The sequence below is a fragment of the Cyclopterus lumpus genome, chromosome 16 (assembly GCF_009769545.1).
Source record: "Cyclopterus lumpus isolate fCycLum1 chromosome 16, fCycLum1.pri, whole genome shotgun sequence".
Taxonomy (NCBI): Eukaryota; Metazoa; Chordata; class Actinopteri; order Perciformes; family Cyclopteridae; genus Cyclopterus; species Cyclopterus lumpus.
In genome coordinates, this window is record NC_046981.1 from 3,068,071 (window position 1) to 3,089,860 (window position 21,790).

Genomic DNA, 21,790 nt, shown 5'->3' on the forward strand with positions numbered 1-21,790 from the left:
CATTTTAAACTTGTATTTTTACACGTTTGCATTCTGTTAAACTTTCTGAGCTCTTTATTTATTTGTATTATTTATTTACGCCTCGTTGAAAACACACACGGTTTGCAGACAAGATTTCTACAAACGAGTGTGTGAGCTAATTGTCCCGTTAGGTGGCTCAGGAGGCTTTATTGCTCTGTAAAAAAACCCCGAGACACGGATTATCGTCGACGTGCGTTTGCGTCTGTGAATGCACGTCAGATACGAGGATGCAGGATGCAGGATGCAGGATGCAGGGAGCCTCTCCAGCGCGACGGGAAAGAAAACAAAGTCTCATTTCAGACGCCGAACTTGAGCAAACACCCAATAAACATGAAGGTGTCTTAATGAGCGCCGTCCTCTAGTTCCTCTGACACACAAACTAAATAACCCCCCCCCCACAGAGGGAGTAATCACCCTCTGGCCCTCATCCCCCCCCACAGATTACATACAGCGCTGGCTGGCCGGGATTAGATTTTAACAGCAGCAGGACACACACGGACACACACACACACACACGGACACACACACACACACACGGACACACACACGGACACACACACGACAAAAGACAGAAAGTGAACCAACGGCCCTAAAATTAGGGCCAGACAATATATATATAAATATATATATATATATATAAATAAATAAATATAAAAATAAATAAATATATATATATATTACATTACATGTCATTTAGCTGACGTTTTTATCCAAAGCGACTTACAATCATGTTACATTCATACACTGTAGAACAGCTACAGGGAACTCAGGGTTAAGTGTCTTGCTCAAGGACACATCGACTAGGGCGGGGATTGAACCACCAACCCCGATTGAAAGACGGACCTGCTAACCACTGACCCACAGTGTGTATATGTATGTGTATATATATATATATATATATAGTCTGGCCTGCTCTACATTGTTTCAATAGCAATCATAATTTCTTCCATTAGTTAAATTTGAATAAACTGATATTGTATCGTTTTATATTTCTTTTATAATTGGCACGTCACAAAAGACGCAAACCGGAAAATAAAAAAATAAAAACGATTGCGCAACAGAAAAGGGACGAAAGGAGTCTCTGATGACACACACACACACACACACACACACACACACACACAGAAAGGATGGAGCGCTTACTGAGAAGGAAAAGGAGTTCATATTAACAATAATTAAGTGCAGGATTAAACTTAAATTCTACATTTTCAGAGCCTTTAAAGCATTTTCTTTTTTCTCGCGTTGGTATATTTCTTTTTTCTCGTGTTGGTATATTCAGCATTAAGAGTTTTGGGTACTCGTGGTATTTATCTGTATTTTACGTGTCGTACAAAGTTGTGGAAACCCAAATTAAAGTAGCAGTGTGTTTCTTGTGTGCACGTACAGTAAACAGAAGCTTGTGGGTTTTCTGGCGGCTCACAAAAGCATCACGTCGTCTAAAAGAAGTGAAGAAAGAAAGAAAGAAAGAAAGCAAGCGGGACATCGAGCTCATACAAAACAGTTTATTCGACAGCGTCTAGGTCCAAAGTACCGACAGACCTCATACAAAAAAAACAAAACAAAACAAAATAATTCTACAAACTTCCAAAGAACAAGAGATAACTTCCATCTACACAAAACTTCTCCTTAAAAAATACATTACCGTTAACACAAAGAAGTATCGATTAAAGATAATATATGTAAGGGGGGGGGGGGGGGTCCTCATATTTAGGTGATATTACATAACAAGCAGTATGGTGTTGAATGGGAAAGGAGGTGTGTGTGTGTGTGTGTGTGTGTGTGGTGAAAAGAAAGCAGAGGTAGCACACAGCTAAGAGAAAGACTTCTAGAAGAGATAGAGAGATACTGACGGAGGAGACGCTTCACATTAAAACTGAAGGGCGACGTCTGAGGAAACCAGTTAGAAACCAGTTAGAAACCATGACGACTGGGATACAGTAACCAGTGCTGAGGAACGGGTATTATTTTAGTTTCTTTGTTATTGTATGAAATAACTGCCGGTTCCAGCTTTAAATCTCATGACTAAACAATTCATTTGATTAAAAAATTAAATAAAAAAAATGGGGTTGATTACTTTCTCGACTAATCAAAAAACAGCGTATCCCTCCTCTGTAAAGGCTGTGTGAAGTTCAGTGTGTGTGTGTGTGTGTGTGTGTTATCGTGCTGCGAGACTTTTTGCTTTGACGTTTAAAAAAAAGATACGGCCGGTCTTATTATTGATTTTTTTTATTTTTTTTTAAATCAAGCGACCATGAACCGGTTCCTCCGGGTTCCTTCGTTACCACAAACACACGCGTTCAGTTTGAGTAAATATCAAAAACCATTGTTGAAGATATTCCCCAAAACCAAGGCTTTGTTTAAAATTACAGCAACCAGCTGTTTTAGGAAATCACTGAGCCTTTAAAAAACAATTGGGGGAAGGAGGGGGGGGCACAGAGAGTTTTGGTCTTATTTTAGGAAATTAAGACAACTTAAATTTAATATCCTTTTATATTAAATCAAGGGAAACAAAATTATGTCTAATTTGGCAAAACTCCACCGTGCCATCTTTGTTTTGGTCAAAGGAACGGAGGAGAAGACGACATCGCCGGCCTCGTTTCCCTAATTTGTGCTTCTTTTGACCGAAGATTACACAAGACGCACAAAGTGTGGCGACGGTCGTCAAGTGAGTGAGTGAACCACCATGAACCCCCCCCCCCTCCCCCCCATCCCCCTCTGAACACACACAGAACTACAGTTTAAAGAGGAGCGAGAGGTAGATACTCGACAAGACACGAGCCAGGACAAGCTGTGTGTGTGTGTGTGTGTGTTATCTGAATAACCTGCTACGCCTAGTGTGTGTGTGTGTGTTACAGCTCAGGTTGCTCAGCGCACACGCAGGTCTGGTCTCACTAGCTCCCCCTAGTGCTCGGCTTGCAGAAAGAGGCGCCAGACAAGAGGAGGTGTGGGGGGGGGTGGGGGGGGGGGGGGGTTTACAGTGTAATTTTAAAAACAGGAAAAGAGAAGAGAAGGTGAGAAAGACGGCTTGTTGTGTTTTCTGTACACGAGTCGTTCTCTCCGGCCAACGGAGCAGAAAACAGTGTTCATTACTAGACGACCCTTTCCGCTGTGCCCTGAGAGGAAGTCTGGATGTGTGTGTGTGTGTGTGTGTGTGTGTGTGTGAAACTGGGTTACCCTTGCCACTGAACCCTGAGAGTGTGTGTGTGATGAAGTTAACTGTAGTTTTGAGTGTTGAGGGGAAACATGACGAGCCAGTAGCAAAGGGATCAAAAACAAAAAGAGCTTCAGAGATTGAGCTAGTTGTGTGTGTGTGTGTGTGTGCGTGTGTGTGTGTGTCTTAGTTGTCAGCCACTCGTCCACTCGCGGGCGCTGGAGGACCCAGAGGAAGCGGAGGCACCGCTTCAGCCTGAGCAGCAGGAGGACCGGGGTCTGGAAAGAGGAGAGACGCTGTGTTTTTTTTTGAGAAAAAGAGAAGCGCTTCATGAGGTAAAGGAGACTCCTTGAAGGCGGAGTCTGAAACAGATATGCTAATTTCTACAGTGGCCCAGGTATCCTCCTTTAAGTTAACGAGTCGCTACAAGTAGACCAATAAGGTCGGTCGTTAGATGATTAAAAAGGTCTAGTTTTATCTCTAATAGATGTTATGGAAACTGTCCTCCAAGCCGATTCAGCTTCAATGTTGGTTTTTACAAAACGCTTCTTTTTTTAAAATTATTCTTAAAAGAAAAAGATGTCGGAAATGCAGGAAAAGCTCCATCCGCTGTAATCCCATAATATAAAAATCCCTCTGCTGCAGTACGAAGCTCGTCAAAAGAAGATTCATGGAGAGCTCCTCTTTGTTTTGGCTGCAGACCTCCCCAGCTACAGCCTTGGTGTGTGTGTGTGTGTGTGTGTGTGTGTGTGATGCTAATAAGCAGCAATGACACACGACATTCTAAGTAAATACCAGCTGTCGGTAATATTTAGTTTGGAGATTGTTTGTGATGTAAATACTGGCTTCTAAAAAACACCCCCTGCATTTGGTTTTCGATGAATTAAATTAAACCCCAATAAAAAAACCTTATAAAATCTGACACAAACATCAAAGTTTATACACACAACACAAGCGTAATGTGCGGCAGAAGGAGATTTGCACTCACACATGCCGTTGGGAGCTCCGGGATGGCGGGGGGGCATCATGGGAGCCATGCCACCAGGGGGGGGGCCGCCAGAAGGCGGGCCGGTCATCATGCGTCCCGGCATCGGCTGGCCGGGTCCCATCGGTCCTGGAGGGCGGAACAGAAAAAGGGAGGGACGATTCAGACGATGTGGCGAAGTCGTTGTTTGAGGACCTCCTCCGGGGTCGCGTCTCTCACCTGTCTGCCCGGGGTGGTGGGGGCCCATTGGGTGGTGACCCATCGGCGGGTAGCCGGGGTGCATGGCACCGCTGGGTGGGGGCCCTCCGTGGTGGGGCCCTCCGGGGTGCATGCCCGACGGAGGCGGCCCGGAGTGGGGCCCGGATCCGGGAGCCTGCTGCCCTTGCCCTTGAGCCTGGGCGGCGGCGGCTGCTGCCGCGGCGGCGGCGGCGGCTGCTTGCTGCTCCATCTGCTGCCGCGCCTTCATCTCGGCGTATTTGAGCTGCTCCATGTGGAACGCCTGGCGCTCGGTGAGGAGCTGCTGCCGCTGGAGCTCCAGCTGCAGGAAGGAGGCGCAGAAACGGCAACAAGGTTCAACGGAGACGTTCAGGAGAACTTACCGGCGGCTTGTTTCAATTCAGCAGGACTACGTGAGCGGCTCGACTTCTGAACCATAACTTTCATTTACCCTCCACCTTCAACAGATCACCTTCATTATTAATAACCACAGCTGAGAGCCCTTTCCTGGGTGTGTGGAGATGAAATGTTAATGCTGGAACTAATGCAACGTCCACATGTAATCTCAACACTACTCACCGCCTCTTTCTCCCGGTCCATGATGGTCTCCAGCTCCTCGAAGTGCCTCAGCTTGATCTCCAGCTTCTTCATCTGGGTCTCCACCAGCAGGGCCACCAGGGACTTGATCTTCCTCTCCTCCACCGCTGCCAAGTGCTGAGAGGAGGAAGCAAGCAGACAAAGATTAAACATCTTGTGTCCAACGCGGTGACAACCGATAAAAGGTCCTTTCGCTCATCCTGCAGGGATGTCACGACCAGGCGAGTCGGCGGTCTCACCTTGGCCTTGGTGGCAGCCGACGCCAATGCAGCGGCGGCCGCGGTGGCGATGTTCCCCTCTCCGATGTCGTGCTCCAGCTTCTTCCTTTTCTCGTCTCCCTCGCCGATAGCCGCCTTCTCCTCCTTCTCCTTCTCCTGCTCGGAGGGCGACGTCTCCATGGACTCTTCCTTCTCTTTGTCTGACGGGGACAGAGACAGACATGTAACTACCACTCTCAACTAATAAAGTAAATTACAACGTCTTTGTTTCAGTACCAATCCCTAGCCTTGATTAGCAGCTAATCGCTAACGAAACCTGAAAGTGTGGAACATGTTCTTCAGAAATCTCAGCGTTACCTGCTGGAGTCGTCTTTGCGTCGCCTCCCTCTTCGCTCTCCTCCTCGCGCTCCGACGCCTCCGACCCCTCCTTCTTCACCTTGTCGACGGCGTCCGTCTTGTCGCTCTTCTCCGCGGACTCGCTGGGCTTCTCGGCCTCGTCCTTCAACTCCGCCTGGAGGACGAGGACGGATGCACAACGTTAAGGGACCACGTCGCGGGGAATAAGGCCAAGTTTCAAGCACCTTTTTTTTAGGATTTAGTGATGCTTAGTGCTGAGGAACGAGACAATCTGACAGTTTGGGTTGTAAAGCCTCAACTAAGAAAAAATAAAACATACAAGAGATGGTGGAAAAGTGACAATAGGCCAAGAAACATTATTAAAAATGTAGCATTGTTGGTGTTTCTTCTTCATGTAAGACGCGTTGACAACAACACAAAAATACTTAATCCATTAACTAACAAACAAGACGCACGATGAAATATAAACGGTGGTTTTACCTTGTCGGCCTGCTGGGAGTCCGTGTCCGTGTCCATCTTCTCCGCCTCGGGGGCTTCTGCAAGCGACAGCGAGGTGGAGAAATTAGCGTCATGTCAGACTATATGAAACCAATCGAGATGCTCCAGATTGTTGCGTTGCAGACGAAATTCTTTCGCCGCAAATGGTTTTAACTCCCCGAAGAATTGCTTACGCTGGCAAAAAAAACAAACACACTAACGAGAACGCAGGCGAGAAAAAAAAGGGAAGGCGAGATCGCGTTCGCACACACACACACGTGACCGGATGAACACGTGTGTGCGGCTGAGTGTTAAACCGTGTCACGGGTGCACTTGAGCGTGTGTTTAGGGCTTGAATATTGATTGTGTGTGTGTGTGTGTGTGTGTGTGTGTGTTGGTTGGTCGACCGCTTCAGGCTAAGGGCAGTGAACACATTTAAGCTCATCGATTGTAACTGTGGCTCAGTGAGGAGGGCATTAATTAAGGTATGACAAATGATTGTGTGTGTGTGTGTGTGTGTGTGTGTGTGGGGGAGGAAGAAGTGAAAGAGAGGAAAAAAACATGTCGAGAAAACACTGAGCAAAATAACGAGAACGCACACGTTAGAGTGAGATGACCCAGTTTTCTCCTCCCCCTCCCCATCTGCCACCGTTGTTTTAATCCACTGGGTATCACTGCACACACACACACACACACACACACACACACACACACACGTAAAAGCTGACATGTGTCTTCAAATGTCATCCGTCTTATATTCTGGCAAAGAAAGACCATAATTTTCATTCAAAGATGGAGGAAAAGCAATTATGTTCTCACACACACACACACACACACACACACACTCGCTCATATATCCCCCCCCCCCTCCCAAACAGATTGCCGTGACAACGCTACCATCTGCTGCCCTCCAGTGGCAACCGGAGGTGTGGAAATGTTACCGATTCGACCGCCAGGCGCCTTTTTTTTACGCGGCGCGCCGCCTCACGTTCCAACTCACCAGTCTTTTCGGGTTCTTCGGGGGCGGTGCCGGCGATGCCGCTGCTCTCCAGGCCGAAGGCGGGGTCCACCTTCCCTGTGCTGCGGGCCGCTTCCTGCACCTTCTTCACGTGAGCCTCCACCAGCTCGGCCGGCACCTCCTCGCGCACACGGGAGAACTCCTCTGCAGGCGGAGAGAGGACGGTTATTAACGGGTGATTCAAAACTATTGAAAGGAGTTACTTTGTCTATTAATGTTTTTATAACCAATTCCAAGTGTACCGCAGAAGATATCGTTTAGTTTTCTGATTTAATTCTTCTTAATCTAATGTGTGTGTTAACCTGGGTGGCAAAATGCTGCATCCATAAAGAGATTTAAAAAATAGTTTTGCTTGTCAAAGTTATGATCACTATTATTTGACTTCAACTTGAGGAGTTGGAAAAGAGTTAAAAGTCTGAACTTACAGATGCATTTACAAACGTTCATGGGTTTTTCCTTATACGTCGCCACTAATGTAAAAGGGGAATTGATAATATTAATAATAATATTTATTCCTCCTTCCGTCGGCACTCACCTAAAGCTGCCCGAGCGGCGGCAGACGCCACCCTGGGGTCGACCACGGAGGCCAGGAAGGCGACTGTGCTCATGACGGGGTTTCCGGACTGGCTGAAGGGGATGGGCTGGTAGGCCAGAGGGCCCAGGGAGGCCTCGGTGCTCTCCATGTACGGATCCTCAATGGGAAGGCGCAGGAAGTGCAAGATGCACTCGTCCTGGGTGCGCGAACCGATGTGCTCGGACACTTTGTTCCAGTCGTCTTTGAACATCTCGAGGGCCTGGAAGAGTCGAAGGGAGCGGGTTTACATTCAGCCGTAAAGTCTCGTCAGAGTGCAATGTTTATAGGAGGTACGCAGGATCATGAGCCGTAAAGCAGAAGATGACGGAAGAGAGGTTATCAAAATGTAAAGAGGAGAGAAGAGAGAGTCAAATTGAGATTTCTTTACGCAAAGGAAGTACGAGTTAAAAGGAGGAATAGGGAAGAGAGATGGAGGCTGTCAGGTGATGGGAGGTTAAAGATGGACAACGAGCGCATAAACTGTTTTTATGTTTCCATCAGTGTTTATGACCGCCGGTTGGTCATCCATATTTAACAGGCTTCCTTCCACTCGGGCGTCCTGTGAGACTCACCTCCAGCAGCAGGAGGGTTTCCTGCTCGGTCCAATCCCGGGTGGAGTTGACCAGTTTACCCTGAAGAGACCAAATCACCACATTAAGAAGGACATCAGGAACATTTATTTGCAGTATTTTAAGTAGAACGGCAAAGAGGTTTTCATTCATTTGTGTCTATATCCTCCAATATAAGTAAAAACAGAAGATTTAGAGATGACTTTTTTTTAGGCTATTGCCCCTTTGAAATGATCTGTGGGGCTCAAGAGGTCGTTAAGCGAGTCGTGTGCCGACCTTGAAGTTCTTCTTGTTGTAGAGGTCGGTGCGAAGGCCGAAGTTCTGCAGGTCGATGGACTTGTCTTTGCCTTTGTCTGCGAAGTTGGGCATTGGCTGCTGGGGGGGAATCTAGAGGAATGAAACACAACGTTTTGGGACGCTTTGCAGACGAAGCTGCTCACACAAACGGGAGAAAACGATGGAATCCAGAGAGAAAACCACATGCTGCATTACGGGGGAAGCCGTGATTTTCATCCGTGTTCCTTATTATTTCTCTTTTTATCCAATTCCCAACAAACTCCCGTCATCTATTCATCACTCTCTCCATTTTAAAACGGGCCCTACCGGTGGGGGTCTGTGGTTCAGGGGCATGAGGCCGGACGGGGTGTCAGCCAGCACGGTGAAGTGGGGTGTGGGCGGGGGGCCCATGGGTAACGGGCGACTCTCGGAGTCGACCTGGTAGTTCACCAAACCCCACTGCTCCAAGAAGGCGTGAACCCTGGAGGCAAAACGACATGCTTTTGTTTTTCCTTCTCTATTAAAGAAATGTAAAAAAAAAAGAAGAAGGTGTGTAGCAGTGTTCAAGGCTCACCTCATGATGGCGCAGACATCTCCGGTCAAGTTCCTGCGGCAGGAGGTGGAGGTGAGGTACTCCTGAGGGTTGAGCCGATAGGTGTCGATCATGAAGTTGCGGTAGGCCAGGTATCTGTAGAAGGACAGAGATGAGCACGACGGGAAACGTATCGCTCATATAAATGTATAAATGTACCAATGTGTGTGTGTGTGTGTGTGTGTAAGCTCACATCTCTGGAGTTTTGGACTTGTTCTTCCCGTTGAAGAACTCGGGCAGGGCTCTTCTCTCGATCTCATGGATGCTATCGGGATAGGAAATCAAATAATTGGTTTTATGATCTACGATTTAATAAAACGACGACTCCACCGCGGCTCCTCGACGCACAGAAAAAAAAAAAAAAAAGAGAGCAAACTCGTACCAGTTGTAGTCGAACCAGGCGCCGTAGCTGGGGATGATGATGTGGTGAGTCTGCTCCGTCACGTTGTCCTCGCTGGAGTCCATCAGCCGGTTGACTTCAGCTTTGCCCTGCTCCTCATCGTCCTGCAGGAAGAGACGAGGAGTCGGACCGGTCGGCAACATGAACAATTACAGGGTAATTATTAATTATACAGGTCTAGAACTTCAGGAAAGGTCCTCCTCAGTAAAGTTGGATTTTGGGGCGGAGAGAGAAAAGTGTTTTGGAGACGATAAAACCAAAAAAAGGTAGTTGTGTGCACATCACACACACCGTACACACACACGATTCAGTGAGAGTGGTAAAGTTTGGACTTTGCAGGGTTTTCATCAGCCAGACGCCATCATTTTATACTCTCTTAATTCTATTTTTGGTGCCCAAACTTTACTTCCTACCAACTAATGAAAACCTGAATTTTTCCGTTACATATTAATAAGTGTATGGTTTTCATTCCATTATTAAAAAAGGTTCATACAATTAAAAACATTCCTAGAGAGATTTACACGGCACTTTATGTGAGAAAACCAGGCGAAGTCAGGGAGTCATGGACCATCTTACCTTTCCACCAGACAGCACGGAGTCGTCCTCCAGGTCATCTGGAAAAAGTTTAAACTGACTTTAGTTGAGATGCATCACATACAAAATCGATTTATTCAGTTATTCATACGCACCCATATCGGCCACATTCCCTCCTTTCACTGGAGTATTCTCACTGTCTTTCTTTGAATTGGCTGTGGACAAAAGAAAAGAGAAAATGATATAGAGAGATGTAGGGCGGGTCGGATTTAACTTCCAAGCGGCAGCTTATGATACTGAATTAAAAGTATTTAAATAAAAAGACAATATTGTATTTGCTAATCATATGAACTGTGTGTTTTTAATGCAAATAATCACAATAGGAGACATTAACAAAGTAAAAACAACAAGTCTCAGACCTTTACAGTCATGTAGTAAAAAGAAAGGCAGACTTCATCACTAAGAACATGCATTTAAAGTGCATTTATAAATGAAGAGCCTGAATTAAATGCTTCTCAAACCGAGTCTAGAGTTAAAAATAAATAAATACCGATCTGATTTTAAATCAGATGCACAAGAAATAACCAAATGTCTGCAAGTTATCAGAGAATTTCTCTGCTTTATTATCATCGTTTACTAAAAATCTTTTTCGTTTTGGTCTGTGGGAACCTTTCATTGAATTTCTTAAATTAAATTCTAGAACAAACAGTGGATTAAAAAGATGATCAATAATAATAATAATAATCATTATAATTTCCCTCGCCACATACCGTTCTTGGACACGCTGCCCTCCTCCATGCTGGCGCCGGCCGAGGAGTCGTCCATGTCCTTGGTCATGTCCTCCTCCGTGTCCTCCTCCTCGCCCCTGTGGCCCCGGCGCTTCCAGTGAGGCCCCTGGTTCCTGACACCACAGAGGGTCACAAGTTAAATGTCACGGAACGAGGCGTGTCCTTCTGTAGCCGTGCAGACCACAAGGTCGTCTCCACACATGACTCGGAGTCAGAGCCAGCGTCTTCAGGGGCATCATTTATTCTCAGTGTCCAGTGCACAGACATCCGTGGTGGCATGTGTACGGTTACGTCTGGTGATGTGCTACATTTTGATTCTTGCCATCACCCCCAATAATTTAAAAAAAAACACATCAATGAGCCACACTGTTGCACCGGGTAACATGTTCTTCTATTATTATGAATATGGCAACTGTCGTTCATTTGGGAGTCAATCCCACATGGCGTAAATAATCACTAACTCCAAATTAGTATTAATCCGCCACATAAAATAGGCCTCAACAAATGCGCTATTTACTCCTGTTTGACCAGCTGTTTTGGGGAAACAACAAAGTCCCTTATTTAAACTTTCTTTGATTCTCCAACTTGAATGATTTGCTTGTAAAAAGGAGAACATCACAAGTCGGCCTCCTTACCCCTTCTTTCCTCCCTTCTTGCGGGACTCGGCCGGAGTGCTGGGCGGCGAGGGCGAGCGCCTCCTCTTCTTGCTGGCAGAGTTGGCCTTGCGCTCCTTGCGATCGGGTGTACGGGAAGACTGATCAGACAAACCCCGTGCAGCGCAGGGAGCGAGGGATGGAGGATGAGAGAAAGAGCCGCAGAATGAGAGGATGGAACGGTTGCACACACAAGGAGGGGAAGCGGTGGGAGAATGACGGCAGGGAGGGGGAGGGGGGTGGGGTGGAGGTGGAGGAGACGACCAGGGTTCCTGTGCGCTGTCCTCTCTCTCTCTCAAATGTCACCAAAACCTTCACTGAATAATATCTGCTGTAAATGATCTTTAGCAGACAAATAAAAACAGACCTTTTGTATTGGTAGATGAAAAACTAATGTAACAATCCAGTAACTAATAAACAAAACAAATCAAACAGGCTTCTGATTGTGCGAGCCTCAAATGAGTTGGGAGCACAGAGCGTATTAATGTTACTACCATGAACAGACCACGACAAACATGTGTATTTTAACTAAAACTCTCCTTCCTGTGGCATTAAATCGTGTGGATTTAGTTGTTTTTTTTAAATTCCTGGTTCTTTTGCCCCCTCAAACAGACAGAAACCCTGACATACAATAGAAGGAGACAAAGAGCGAGGAAAGGTTTGGAAAGGATGGGCAACAAAAACAGACAAGAGGCCAGACGCACAACCCACATCACACGGCCACGTGCAAACTAACGACTTCACACACACACACTACAGAATTCATGACAAATATTTTGGTTTTATATTCATCATGAACTGCCCAATCTGAACATTCAGTGTCAGTCAGTTAGTTGGTTATTATCATGTGGGGCACAATCAGGAAAAGGTGCTGCTGATATTTAATTAGACAACAAATAGCTGTTTTAAGTCGGACTGATGATCCGAGGGTTAGAAAACATTCAGACTCAAGAACACACACACAAACACCTACCTCCTCCTCCTTGGGGAAGATCTTCTGGCGGAAGCTGACTGGCTTCTTGTTGTCGTCCACCTCGTAGTCTTCTTCATTCATCCACTCGTTGAAGGCATCCGTGTCTAAAACCCACTTGGCGTGGACCTGAGTGTGAAGGAGAGCGATGTTCGACGTGAGTGCCGGTCGTTTATTATTCTGTTCATCCAACTAGAGTCTAACCCGCACTTCACACGACTGCCCTGGTTTTACGTCATCGTTTCACCCCAATTGAATGAACTCACTGTTAAAACCAGAACATTATTATTCATGTATTTGAAAATAGGCCCAAAAGTAAGAAATTGGTAAAAAAAAAAAAAACATTAGAAATGATTAAACTTTGAACAAAACGTCACAAAGTAGCACCATTTAAGTGCTGCAGGACACAACGACTACTTATTTAACAAAACCGGCGCTCCCTAAATGCTTCTCTTTGGAGGTAATCACGAGCTAGCTGCGATTAGTTAAAAAAAAAATCAAGACTGTTTCGATTTAAAGATACTCCACTTGCTAGAAGTTCCTTCTCTCGTGCTCCTCATTGCTCACCTTCCATGGTCTGTCGGTGCCGGGTGGGTCCTCCACGTCTCCGTCCACCTCGCTGACGGATACCCAGGTATCATAGCTGATGGAGGAGAACAACAGGGATGAGAGTAACATTGATGAAGCTATGTGCTGTCGCCAAGACGACAACACGGGCCCGAGAGAGATTTGGTTATTGGATATAAAAAGAATCATAATTTCAGTTTATTAAAATATGTCGCTCTCTAAAATCATAAATTATCTGTCACCAAAATATATTTTAAGAGCTTGAAAAATAAAATGTATTACTTTCAGTAATGCAAAAAATCTGGATGATATAAAAGCACAGCACTGTTTCCTATAATTACATGAGGAAATCAATTTAATCCCTTCAGAAGTCTCTTTTCTTTAAAAACTGAACATCTTATCTTGCTTTTCTTTTTCTTATCAGAGGTGTCTCTTCAAAGATAAATAAATGAGTATTAAGTGCGTCGGTGAGCCTCTCGATCCTCCTCTGCTCACCTGTCTGGGGAGAGGCCCCAGTGAACCAGCACCTGCTTGTCTTTCCTCAGGACGGGACGAAGCCACTCTTCTGCAACACACACAAACCAATGCTGACATGTACACATTGACCAACTATACAAATTACTGAGTATGACGTAAACATATCTCCTGTTACCAAACGATTGGTAACGAGATTACCAGTCGACCTTTGGCTTACAATTTGATGTGATAATCTTAGTGTATTTTTTTATTATTATTGTGTTATTATTATTTTTTAAAAACTACTTTTCTATATTTTTTATAATAAATTAAAAACTGGTTTTAAGTTTTAAATATACTGAAAGTGAGAGAAAGGTATTCCCAAATATTATGGTGTTCGGTATTGACTCGGGTTGATTTTATTGACCTAATCTGTGAGACCCTACCTTCTTCTTGTTGGGATGGAGTGGGGTAAATGTGGTGGGTGGCCTTCGACTTGTCATCCGTAATGGAGCCCTGAGAGGACAGAGGGGAGAAAATAATGAACAACAACCAAAGAGACAGACATAACCGAGTTTTGCCATAAGAAATAACTCTTCTCCACAATCATTTAATGGTCCAGCTTGAGGTAGGAGGTTCAGGCTCACCTGGTGCCTTTTGATGATGTCTTTGAGCTTACTGGCTTGTTTCTGCTCGATGTCCGGCGACAGGAAGACGGTTGGTCGAGTCAAGCAGTTGTTCTAAAAGCACAGAAAACGCATGTAAAAGATAATCATTCCTCATCTATCGATGTCTATATTCAGCTTGGCTTGGTTAAAACTGCATAGAAGTTATTACTAGTTAAAAAATGATGACTGTCAGACAAAAAGAAACTTTAAAAAAGCAGCTTGATGTAAGTTAACCAAAACTATGAATAACTAGTTTGAGGGTTTATTGGTCCACAAAGAGCCATCAGATTGATTCACATAATATATAAAATATATAAAGAACATCTACAGACATCTTAATTTGGGCCAATGAGCCGTTCATCAAAGCAGCAGCAAGTGTCGTACCTGGACCAAGTTCTTCTCTACATTTAGGAACATTTCCACGTTCCTGTCCATCCGGGAAGGGTTCTGCAGGTCAAATCTACGCCTGGAGGGGGGTTGACAAAGAAGAGCAAGACGCGCAATGAGATGTGGATGCAAAACTACGGTATCAACAACGGCTACAACGCAGACTTTTGTAAAAACAACAGTGACTGTGTGAAAGCGGGATCTTCTTCGTCATGACAAAGCCCACTAACTGCGTTACCCGTCAGGGTGACATGAGGGTTAAAGTTACAGTCGCCACAAGTCAACTCACCAGCCCTGCTCGCTCTTGAACTTGTAGACCGACCCCAAGATGTGACAGAGGGCACCAGCTGCCTTGAAATCCAGGAAACACTTGGCCTGAGGATGGAAGAGTCACAATGAGGCTGTGACGTGTCTACACACAGAGTACGTTAGCTAGGAATTATACAAACGCTAGACAAGTTCAATGTGTGTTTGATATATTCTGCTTACAGGTAGCTTGGTAAGAGCAGGGTTGTTGACCCTGCGACCAAATGCGTCTTCCTGGAACTGCAGCAGCTGGACCACCAGACCCGCCAAGGATTTACTGGATGGGGAGTCATTCTGGACAGACTGGAACCAGTATAAAAACATTTATTAAAACACATCCCAGTGAAACATACACACACTCATCAAGAGCCACATGATTGGTCACAAACAACACAGTGCACCACTCTAATGTCAATAACTAAGGGGAGATGTGTCACCCTCGAATAGGAAAGGAACAATATAAGATGTTATCACCGATTGGAATTAAAAAATGTTAATAAACACCTATAATAAGTTGATCGCGGTAAATTTCTAATATCAAAAGAATCGTGAATATTTTCTCATGGTGGAGAAATGAAAGATTTAGCCTGATTTAGATGAAGCAAAAAAAACAGAATTAGACAAAAATAGATCGAGTGTGTACTTTGAAGAGTTTTATGCATATTATGAGGACATATTATTGAAAACTTTACACAAAAAAAAAAAACTGTGTCCAAATGTTCGATTTTGTATTTTTCATTTTAAATGTTGCCAACGATTACAGCCAAAACAGCGGCACTTAATTTGGAAAGCCCACTGACCTCCACAGAGGAAGTCAACCGTCGGGGGTCGAGCACACCAAGAGCTTGCAAAGTAGATATTTTAGCTGTCACCCGGTCCTGCTATCTACCAAATCTCACACATGCATGACCTTCTCATCGGGGCCACAGAGACATTTGCACTGCTCTCTCGGCAAAGAGCTACCACGCTGCATAAAAGCTCTCGCTGTGAGAACATAGGACAAACTAAACTATACAGGAGAAGAAGCTCACATTAGCCCTGGTGTATTTATAACAACAACAGCATCACTTTACACCTTTAGATACAGGTACATCATATAAACAAACCGGGTTTACGTTTCTGCAGGAGCACGTTTTACATGTTTACTTCCTCTGCGAATAAAACGTAGCTCCAAGCCTCCAACACTGCATTTCCTCAATTCCTCATCCAGATTCCTCCGCAATTTAATTCACTTTTTTTGTTGTTTGTTGCTTCTTTTTCTTCAACGTAACCAGCTGAAGTGTGTCAGTGGGGTTTGAAGGGAGCCAGGAGGACCCATTCTTTGTTTGGGTAACTTAAGTGGGCGACAGGAGCCCGAACCGGCCAGGAATGCTGCCCGTGTTGACAAAACTCACCCCGCGCTCGCGCTTCAGCACCTGAACACAACACAACAGTTGTTGGTGTGATCGATGACGACTCGGAGCACAGTGTATGAGAGAAGGAATAAATACAAAAAAATTTTTTTTAAAGTGCTCAAACTAGTGTATGTTTGCTTCAAATCTGATTGATTGCACGGCGTCCCGTGATTAGCTTTAGGCCTTTTCTTCTCCTTCTCCGGTGCTCATAAGCTAGTTTAGCTGATGTGTTATTAATGGAGAGACGTTGCGAAGTCAAGATGAACACCTTCAGCATCTGCCTCCTGTTTGTTAACGTTTTCTCGGCAAAAAAAAAATAGTATTATCATTATTATTATTATTAACGACACCCGGAGCGGCAGTTGGTCAGTTAGCTAGCTAACGGAGCGGAGCTAGCTAACTGACACACAGCTCCACGAAACGTCAAGTTAAGAATTGTTTTAATGTGTTTTATTGACACTACCGCGAGCTAACTGGGCATCGCTTTTAACGAACGAATAAAAGTAAACGATCCTATGACGTCTTTGGGTTTTTTTCGAGCGGCCGCGGCAGCTAGCTAGGATAGCAGCGCCCCCATTGTGCCAGCGGGCCGCCGCCATAGACGATCACCTTCTTGTAGTGCTTTCCGATCCACTGCCGCACCGTCTCGAACTGGGACACGGTCTCTGAACTCTCCCAGAATTTGGTAGACGGGCCGCCGTCTTTCTTTCGGCCCACTGCGGTCCCGCCGCCGACCGGGCCGGTGGCCGGTCCGCCTGAGCCCGTTCCGCCTGCCGTTGTCGCCGCCGTCGCCATTGTGTGTTTTTTTTGTCCGCTGCTTCGTCTTTCTCTCGCTCCTCCACGGCGTCGCTCACCGTGCAAGTTTTCGAATGATGTTGCGCAGGCGCAGACGTGTTGGTATTTTTAAATCTCGCGAGTCTTCGTTCTGGAGGGCTGATGGGAGATGTAGGCAACTTACACGTGTGTCCATAAAAAAAGAAAGAAGAGGAATGTAAAAATATAACTATACAGAAATAAATATAATATAAATATATTAAAATAAATATACAACCAGATAAATACATGAATAAGGACAGATACAGGAGATCATTCCTGCCCATTTAAATAAGACTATATAATAAATCACCTGTGGCCAAATTAATTAATTATCTTTGCACTATTGTTTTGTTTGCTTTGTTAGTTAATTGAATCGTATTCAATTAATTTGTTTGTATATATTGTGCATTTTTAATATGTTATTGCTATGAGGATGCAGATGTTTGTTAAATATTTGGTATCCAGGGTTTGGTTTTGCCTGATCTGTGTTGATATCATTAATGTTGTGTGTAGTTGATTTGTTGTGTACTATGTAATGTTGTAAATGAATAGGTGATTGCCCACATTGGATGTCCTGGTGCCGCATGTGGCGCATGTGCACAAGGTCCTCCTGCTGCAGAGATAACAAGCAAAGCTGTTCAGCTTCCTCAACCTTTTCTTTTATGATGATTTTTAATTAACTTTTTAACATTTTTATATTTGAATAAATAAATGTATTAATTTGGTTTATGTGCTTGTTTATTTTCTACAAGGGAATACTGTTGAGAGTACATGTGTAACAGTTGCGTATTATTATTGTTTTAGGTGCTTTATAGGTATATATTGGCTCAATTAAAATCATGGATATTACACTTCTATGTTATTATTGAGATTTAAAACTACAGCGTTATTTAACTTGAAAAAGTGATGATGTAATCAAATTAATTTACTTTAGCAACAGCAGGGTGTGCAAATACAGGACTACTCCCCACAAACTATCACATTGTATTCTTAGATTTTATATATATATATATATATATATATATATATATATATATATATATATATATTTAACTTTTATTTTTATTTTTATATTTCTTCCATCCATTAATCCAGGTGTTTTGAATACTGTTCCTATCTAAAAGTACAATCCTATACCTTTTTATACCATCTGTTTTATACCTGTACATTTACCTGATTCTAATCTTTATAATTCTTACATATTAATGGGAAATTAGTAATTAGTATTGACACTGAAAGATATACTGTATCGGCTGAATAAAACTAGTATTATTAGTATATTGAAACAGACTATTTGACATTAAACTGGATGGCACAATACTTGGCCTTTGCTGAGGTATAATGCAGATTAAATGTTGCTCAATAAAAGCTTGATATAATATGACCATATCACTACAACATCTTCATTTGAGAGTTGTGAGAAAGACAAAGCGAAGCCTGTTGCGTGAAGTTTTTTATATCCCTAGTAACGTATTAACATTCTCCTCTGCACTGACACAACAGTTTATGTCACTATTTTGTTTTTTTCCATCATTTTAATTACATATTCTGTACTTTTCCATGAAAATGTAAGGGCTCGTCCGGGATTTGAACCCGGGACCTCTCGCACCCTAAGCGAGAATCATACCCCTAGACCAACGAGCCATACATATATCGACGTATTCACGTGATTTTGAGATTTTACTGGAAATGCCACGTTGCATGAACATTGTCCTTCTTTACAACATCTTGAGGCTCCGCTACGAGTTTCTTTTCTTAGTGTTTAATCGCCATCTAGAGGCGATTTCTGGTACTGCAGCACACCCCATGTCTATAAAGAAGAGGTCTATTAAATCACCTTTTTATTCTATCATCACATACTGCAAACACACACATATATACATAAATATATATATATATATAAATAAATATAAATATAAATGTATATATACATATATAAATAAATATATAAATGTATATATATACATATATAAATAAATATAAATATATATATACATATATATATGTATATATATATATACACAGTGACGACTGTGTGGCTTTTCCTAAGAATGTAAAAGTACACACGTTGTCTAATCAGACCAGGAAGTTGTTCCATATATGATCCACCGGGAAGGGTATCGACATTAATCTCTCTTATTTTACTGTTTTATCTCTGTGTTTATCTGAAAAGGAAACACAGCCATATTTTTTGGGGAATTGACCGTAATCAGGAAGAACACGCAGCATATTTTCCTTAAACAAAGGATAGTCTATCAATCAAAACTAATAAAATATAATTCACAAGTATAGACAGATAATTGTATCTAAACATGACGCTAGTGCCCAGAATCTTCACTATTGTTTGCATTCTGCATCAGGGAGGGATTTAGCTGATTTAATATTTACACCCTCTTAATGAAAACCTGTATTATCTTTTTATTTCGTTTCTTATGTTTTGTTTTATGTTTCAATGAGAAGAGCCGTTGATGTGATTTGATCTTGAGAATGAGTCAGACACATAGGAATCACATCAGCTTTATCTACACACAAGGACAAAATAAATCATAAATGTATTCATCAATGAACATGTGCACCTCTTATCACGGCACATGCAACAGCATGTGCCGTGATAAGAGGTGCACATAAATATGCCTGTGTGGGCCACATCAAGTCTTATTCACCAACATAAACAACGGCTCCTCGTCTTCTCCTGAGTCCATTCGACAAGTCAAGGTATGCGGTTGTAGTAAAGTAAAGCTTTTAAATGCACAGTCTGCATTTTAGGTCTTGGATGAATTTCATTTAGTATTAATAATGACTATGTTTATTCCTCCAGTTTAGAACAATGGACCACAGTTCGGTCCTGGCTCTGCTGCTCCTTCTGGGGACGTGTTCGGCTTACACCTATCGTGAGTAGGATCTGGCTACGCTTTGTTGTGATATCTTAATAGTCTCCCACGATAAATAAAAAAAAGAGACGTAGGAAGAGTCTGAAAAGATGAGATTTTTAACCTTGAAAATTGTGTATTTCAACTGTCTCCCCCGTCGCAGAGAACGTGGCCCTGCGTGGAAAAGCGACCCAGTCGGACCGCCGCGTGGACGCGCTGGGAGCTGCGTACAACGCCATCGATGGAAATCGCGAATCAAACTACTTGGCTGGATCCTGCACCCACACGGTGGAACAGAGCAACCCCTGGTGGAGAGTGGACCTGCTGCAGACCTACACCGTCACCTCCGTCATCGTCACCAACAGAGGAGACTGCTGCGACGACAGGCTCGATGGGGCGGAGGTTCACATCGGCAACTCTTTACAGGACAACGGTGCTGCAAACCCAGTGTGAGTGAACGTAACGACGTCTCTGATACACACATTTCATTATTCCTTACTTGATATTGATGTGCACCTTTCATTATACAACTAATGCACACACTGCTTCCTCTCTCTCTCCTTTAGGGTCGGTGTGATTCCTCACATCCCAGCGGGCAGGTCTTTAAAACTCACTTTTACCAGACGTGTGGAGGGACGTCATGTGACCGTGGTGCTACCCGGTTTAAACAGAGTCCTGACGCTCTGTGAAGTCGAGGTCTACGGGTACCGCGCCCCGACCGGTGAGGAGCGAACGCGAGGCCGAAGCCTCACGAGACGTCTTGTTTTCTATACGGCACGATGTCACGCCGCGTTATTAAGCTAACGGGCAAAAATTCATACGCTTCCTTTTACGTAAACCAACTTTCCACGACTTCTCCGACCTTTAACTGCAGTTTCGGTCCGGAAAGCTAGAAAATCGCATCGATGTGCAAATTGTTTTCAAGAAATGTCCAGTTTGGGGGCAACTTTTAAACGCCTACGTTAAAAACCATCTATCAGTGTGCTGATGTTTACACATATGTTGTCCTCTATGCAGGAGAAAACCTGGCCCACCAAGGGAAAGCGACACAGTCGTCACTTCATTCTTCCGGCAATGCGATCAACGCCATAGATGGGAACCGTGCGTCCTACTGGAACCAGGCTTCTTGTACTCACACGAAGGCCGACTTAAACCCCTGGTGGCGACTGGACCTGGGCACAACCCACAGAGTGTTTTCTGTCAACATAACCAACACTATAGATTCTGTGCCGCAACGACTCAACGGAGCCGAGATCCTGATTGGAGATTCGCTTGAAAACAATGGCAACAACAACCCCAGGTATAGTTTACAGTCCTGAAACTGAAATAGAAACAACGCGTTTGGGATTTAATGGATTATTTGTCGTTGGGTTTGTTTTAGGTGAAACTTCTCAAACTACTTATAATATAGAGTATTAAAATGATCGCCCGGTGAGTTCAAGTTCATTTCTTCTACCCGCTACAGGTGTGCCGTGATCTCGAGCATCCCCGGAGGTTTCACGGAAGACTTCCAGTGTAACGGGATGGACGGTCGCTACGTCAACGTCGTCATTCCTGGAAGGAGCGAGTACCTGACCCTGTGTGAGGTGGAGGTGTACGGCTCCAGGCTGGATTAGGCCCGAGGAGCCTCATCATGTATCACAGAGACATTTTACATCATGACGTCCATAAATAAATATATATAAATACATATGTATATATAAATATACATGTATATATATATACATATATAAATAAATAAATATATGTATATACATATATAAATAAATATATATATAAATATACATGTATATATATACATAAATATATATGTATATATATACATATATAAATATATATAACATTTATACAGATATATATATATATATATATATATATCTGTAATTGCTAATGTGTTGGCTGAATTAACATGATGCTCTTCCACATTTTC

At 43.6% G+C, this 21,790-nt stretch overlaps 2 protein-coding genes and 1 non-coding gene across 4 annotated transcripts; 1 reads left to right on the plus strand and 2 right to left on the minus strand.

Moving 5' to 3' along the window:
- Nucleotides 1-1,509: 1,509 nt before the first annotated feature.
- On the minus strand, nt 1,510-17,027 carry smarcc1a (SWI/SNF related, matrix associated, actin dependent regulator of chromatin, subfamily c, member 1a). 2 transcript variants are annotated; one of them, XM_034553153.1, is made up of 28 exons: nt 16,784-17,027; nt 14,964-15,083; nt 14,764-14,849; nt 14,472-14,553; nt 14,067-14,159; nt 13,866-13,935; nt 13,459-13,528; nt 12,964-13,039; nt 12,400-12,525; nt 11,409-11,527; nt 10,756-10,886; nt 10,141-10,200; nt 10,028-10,065; nt 9,434-9,555; nt 9,245-9,316; nt 9,034-9,147; nt 8,787-8,940; nt 8,460-8,570; nt 8,187-8,246; nt 7,576-7,834; nt 7,023-7,184; nt 6,026-6,081; nt 5,546-5,699; nt 5,210-5,388; nt 4,953-5,087; nt 4,377-4,695; nt 4,161-4,286; nt 1,510-3,450 (listed from the first exon to the last, which is right to left on the minus strand). In XM_034553153.1, exons 1-28 carry the CDS (start codon nt 16,967-16,969, stop codon nt 3,359-3,361), a joined length of 3,372 nt encoding a protein of 1,123 aa, XP_034409044.1. In that variant the 5' UTR covers nt 16,970-17,027; the 3' UTR covers nt 1,510-3,358. The 2 variants fall into 2 exon arrangements, with proteins under 2 accessions (XP_034409044.1, XP_034409045.1); XM_034553154.1 differs by having other exon boundaries at nt 11,409-11,503; nt 16,784-17,024.
- Nucleotides 17,028-18,562: 1,535 nt separating this feature from the next.
- On the minus strand, nt 18,563-18,634 carry trnap-agg. Its single transcript has one exon. It is a non-coding gene; the product is annotated as a tRNA-Pro (tRNA).
- Nucleotides 18,635-19,817: 1,183 nt separating this feature from the next.
- On the plus strand, nt 19,818-21,476 carry si:ch211-215k15.4. Its single transcript, XM_034553701.1, has 5 exons — nt 19,818-19,881; nt 20,024-20,309; nt 20,427-20,581; nt 20,878-21,160; nt 21,326-21,476. Exons 1-5 carry the CDS (start codon nt 19,818-19,820, stop codon nt 21,474-21,476), a joined length of 939 nt encoding a protein of 312 aa, XP_034409592.1.
- The last annotated feature ends 314 nt before the right edge of the window (nt 21,477-21,790 follow it).

Excerpts from the sequence above, each read along its gene's own strand:
- si:ch211-215k15.4 (XM_034553701.1), top strand. The coding sequence starts at position 19,818 with ATGGACCACAGTTCGGTCCTGGCTCTGCTGCTCCTTCTGGGGACGTGT. Across the intron at positions 20,310-20,426 it reads AACGGTGCTGCAAACCCAGT|GGTCGGTGTGATTCCTCACA; the intron begins GTGAGTGAACGT and ends TCTCTCCTTTAG. Across the intron at positions 20,582-20,877 it reads CGGGTACCGCGCCCCGACCG|GAGAAAACCTGGCCCACCAA; the intron begins GTGAGGAGCGAA and ends TCCTCTATGCAG.
- smarcc1a (XM_034553153.1), bottom strand. The coding sequence starts at position 16,969 with ATGGCGACGGCGGCGACAACGGCAGGCGGAACGGGCTCAGGCGGACCG. Across the intron at positions 12,526-12,963 it reads GCACCGACAGACCATGGAAG|GTCCACGCCAAGTGGGTTTT; the intron begins GTGAGCAATGAG and ends CTTCACACTCAG. Across the intron at positions 10,887-11,408 it reads AAGAAGGGAGGAAAGAAGGG|GAACCAGGGGCCTCACTGGA; the intron begins GTAAGGAGGCCG and ends CTGTGGTGTCAG.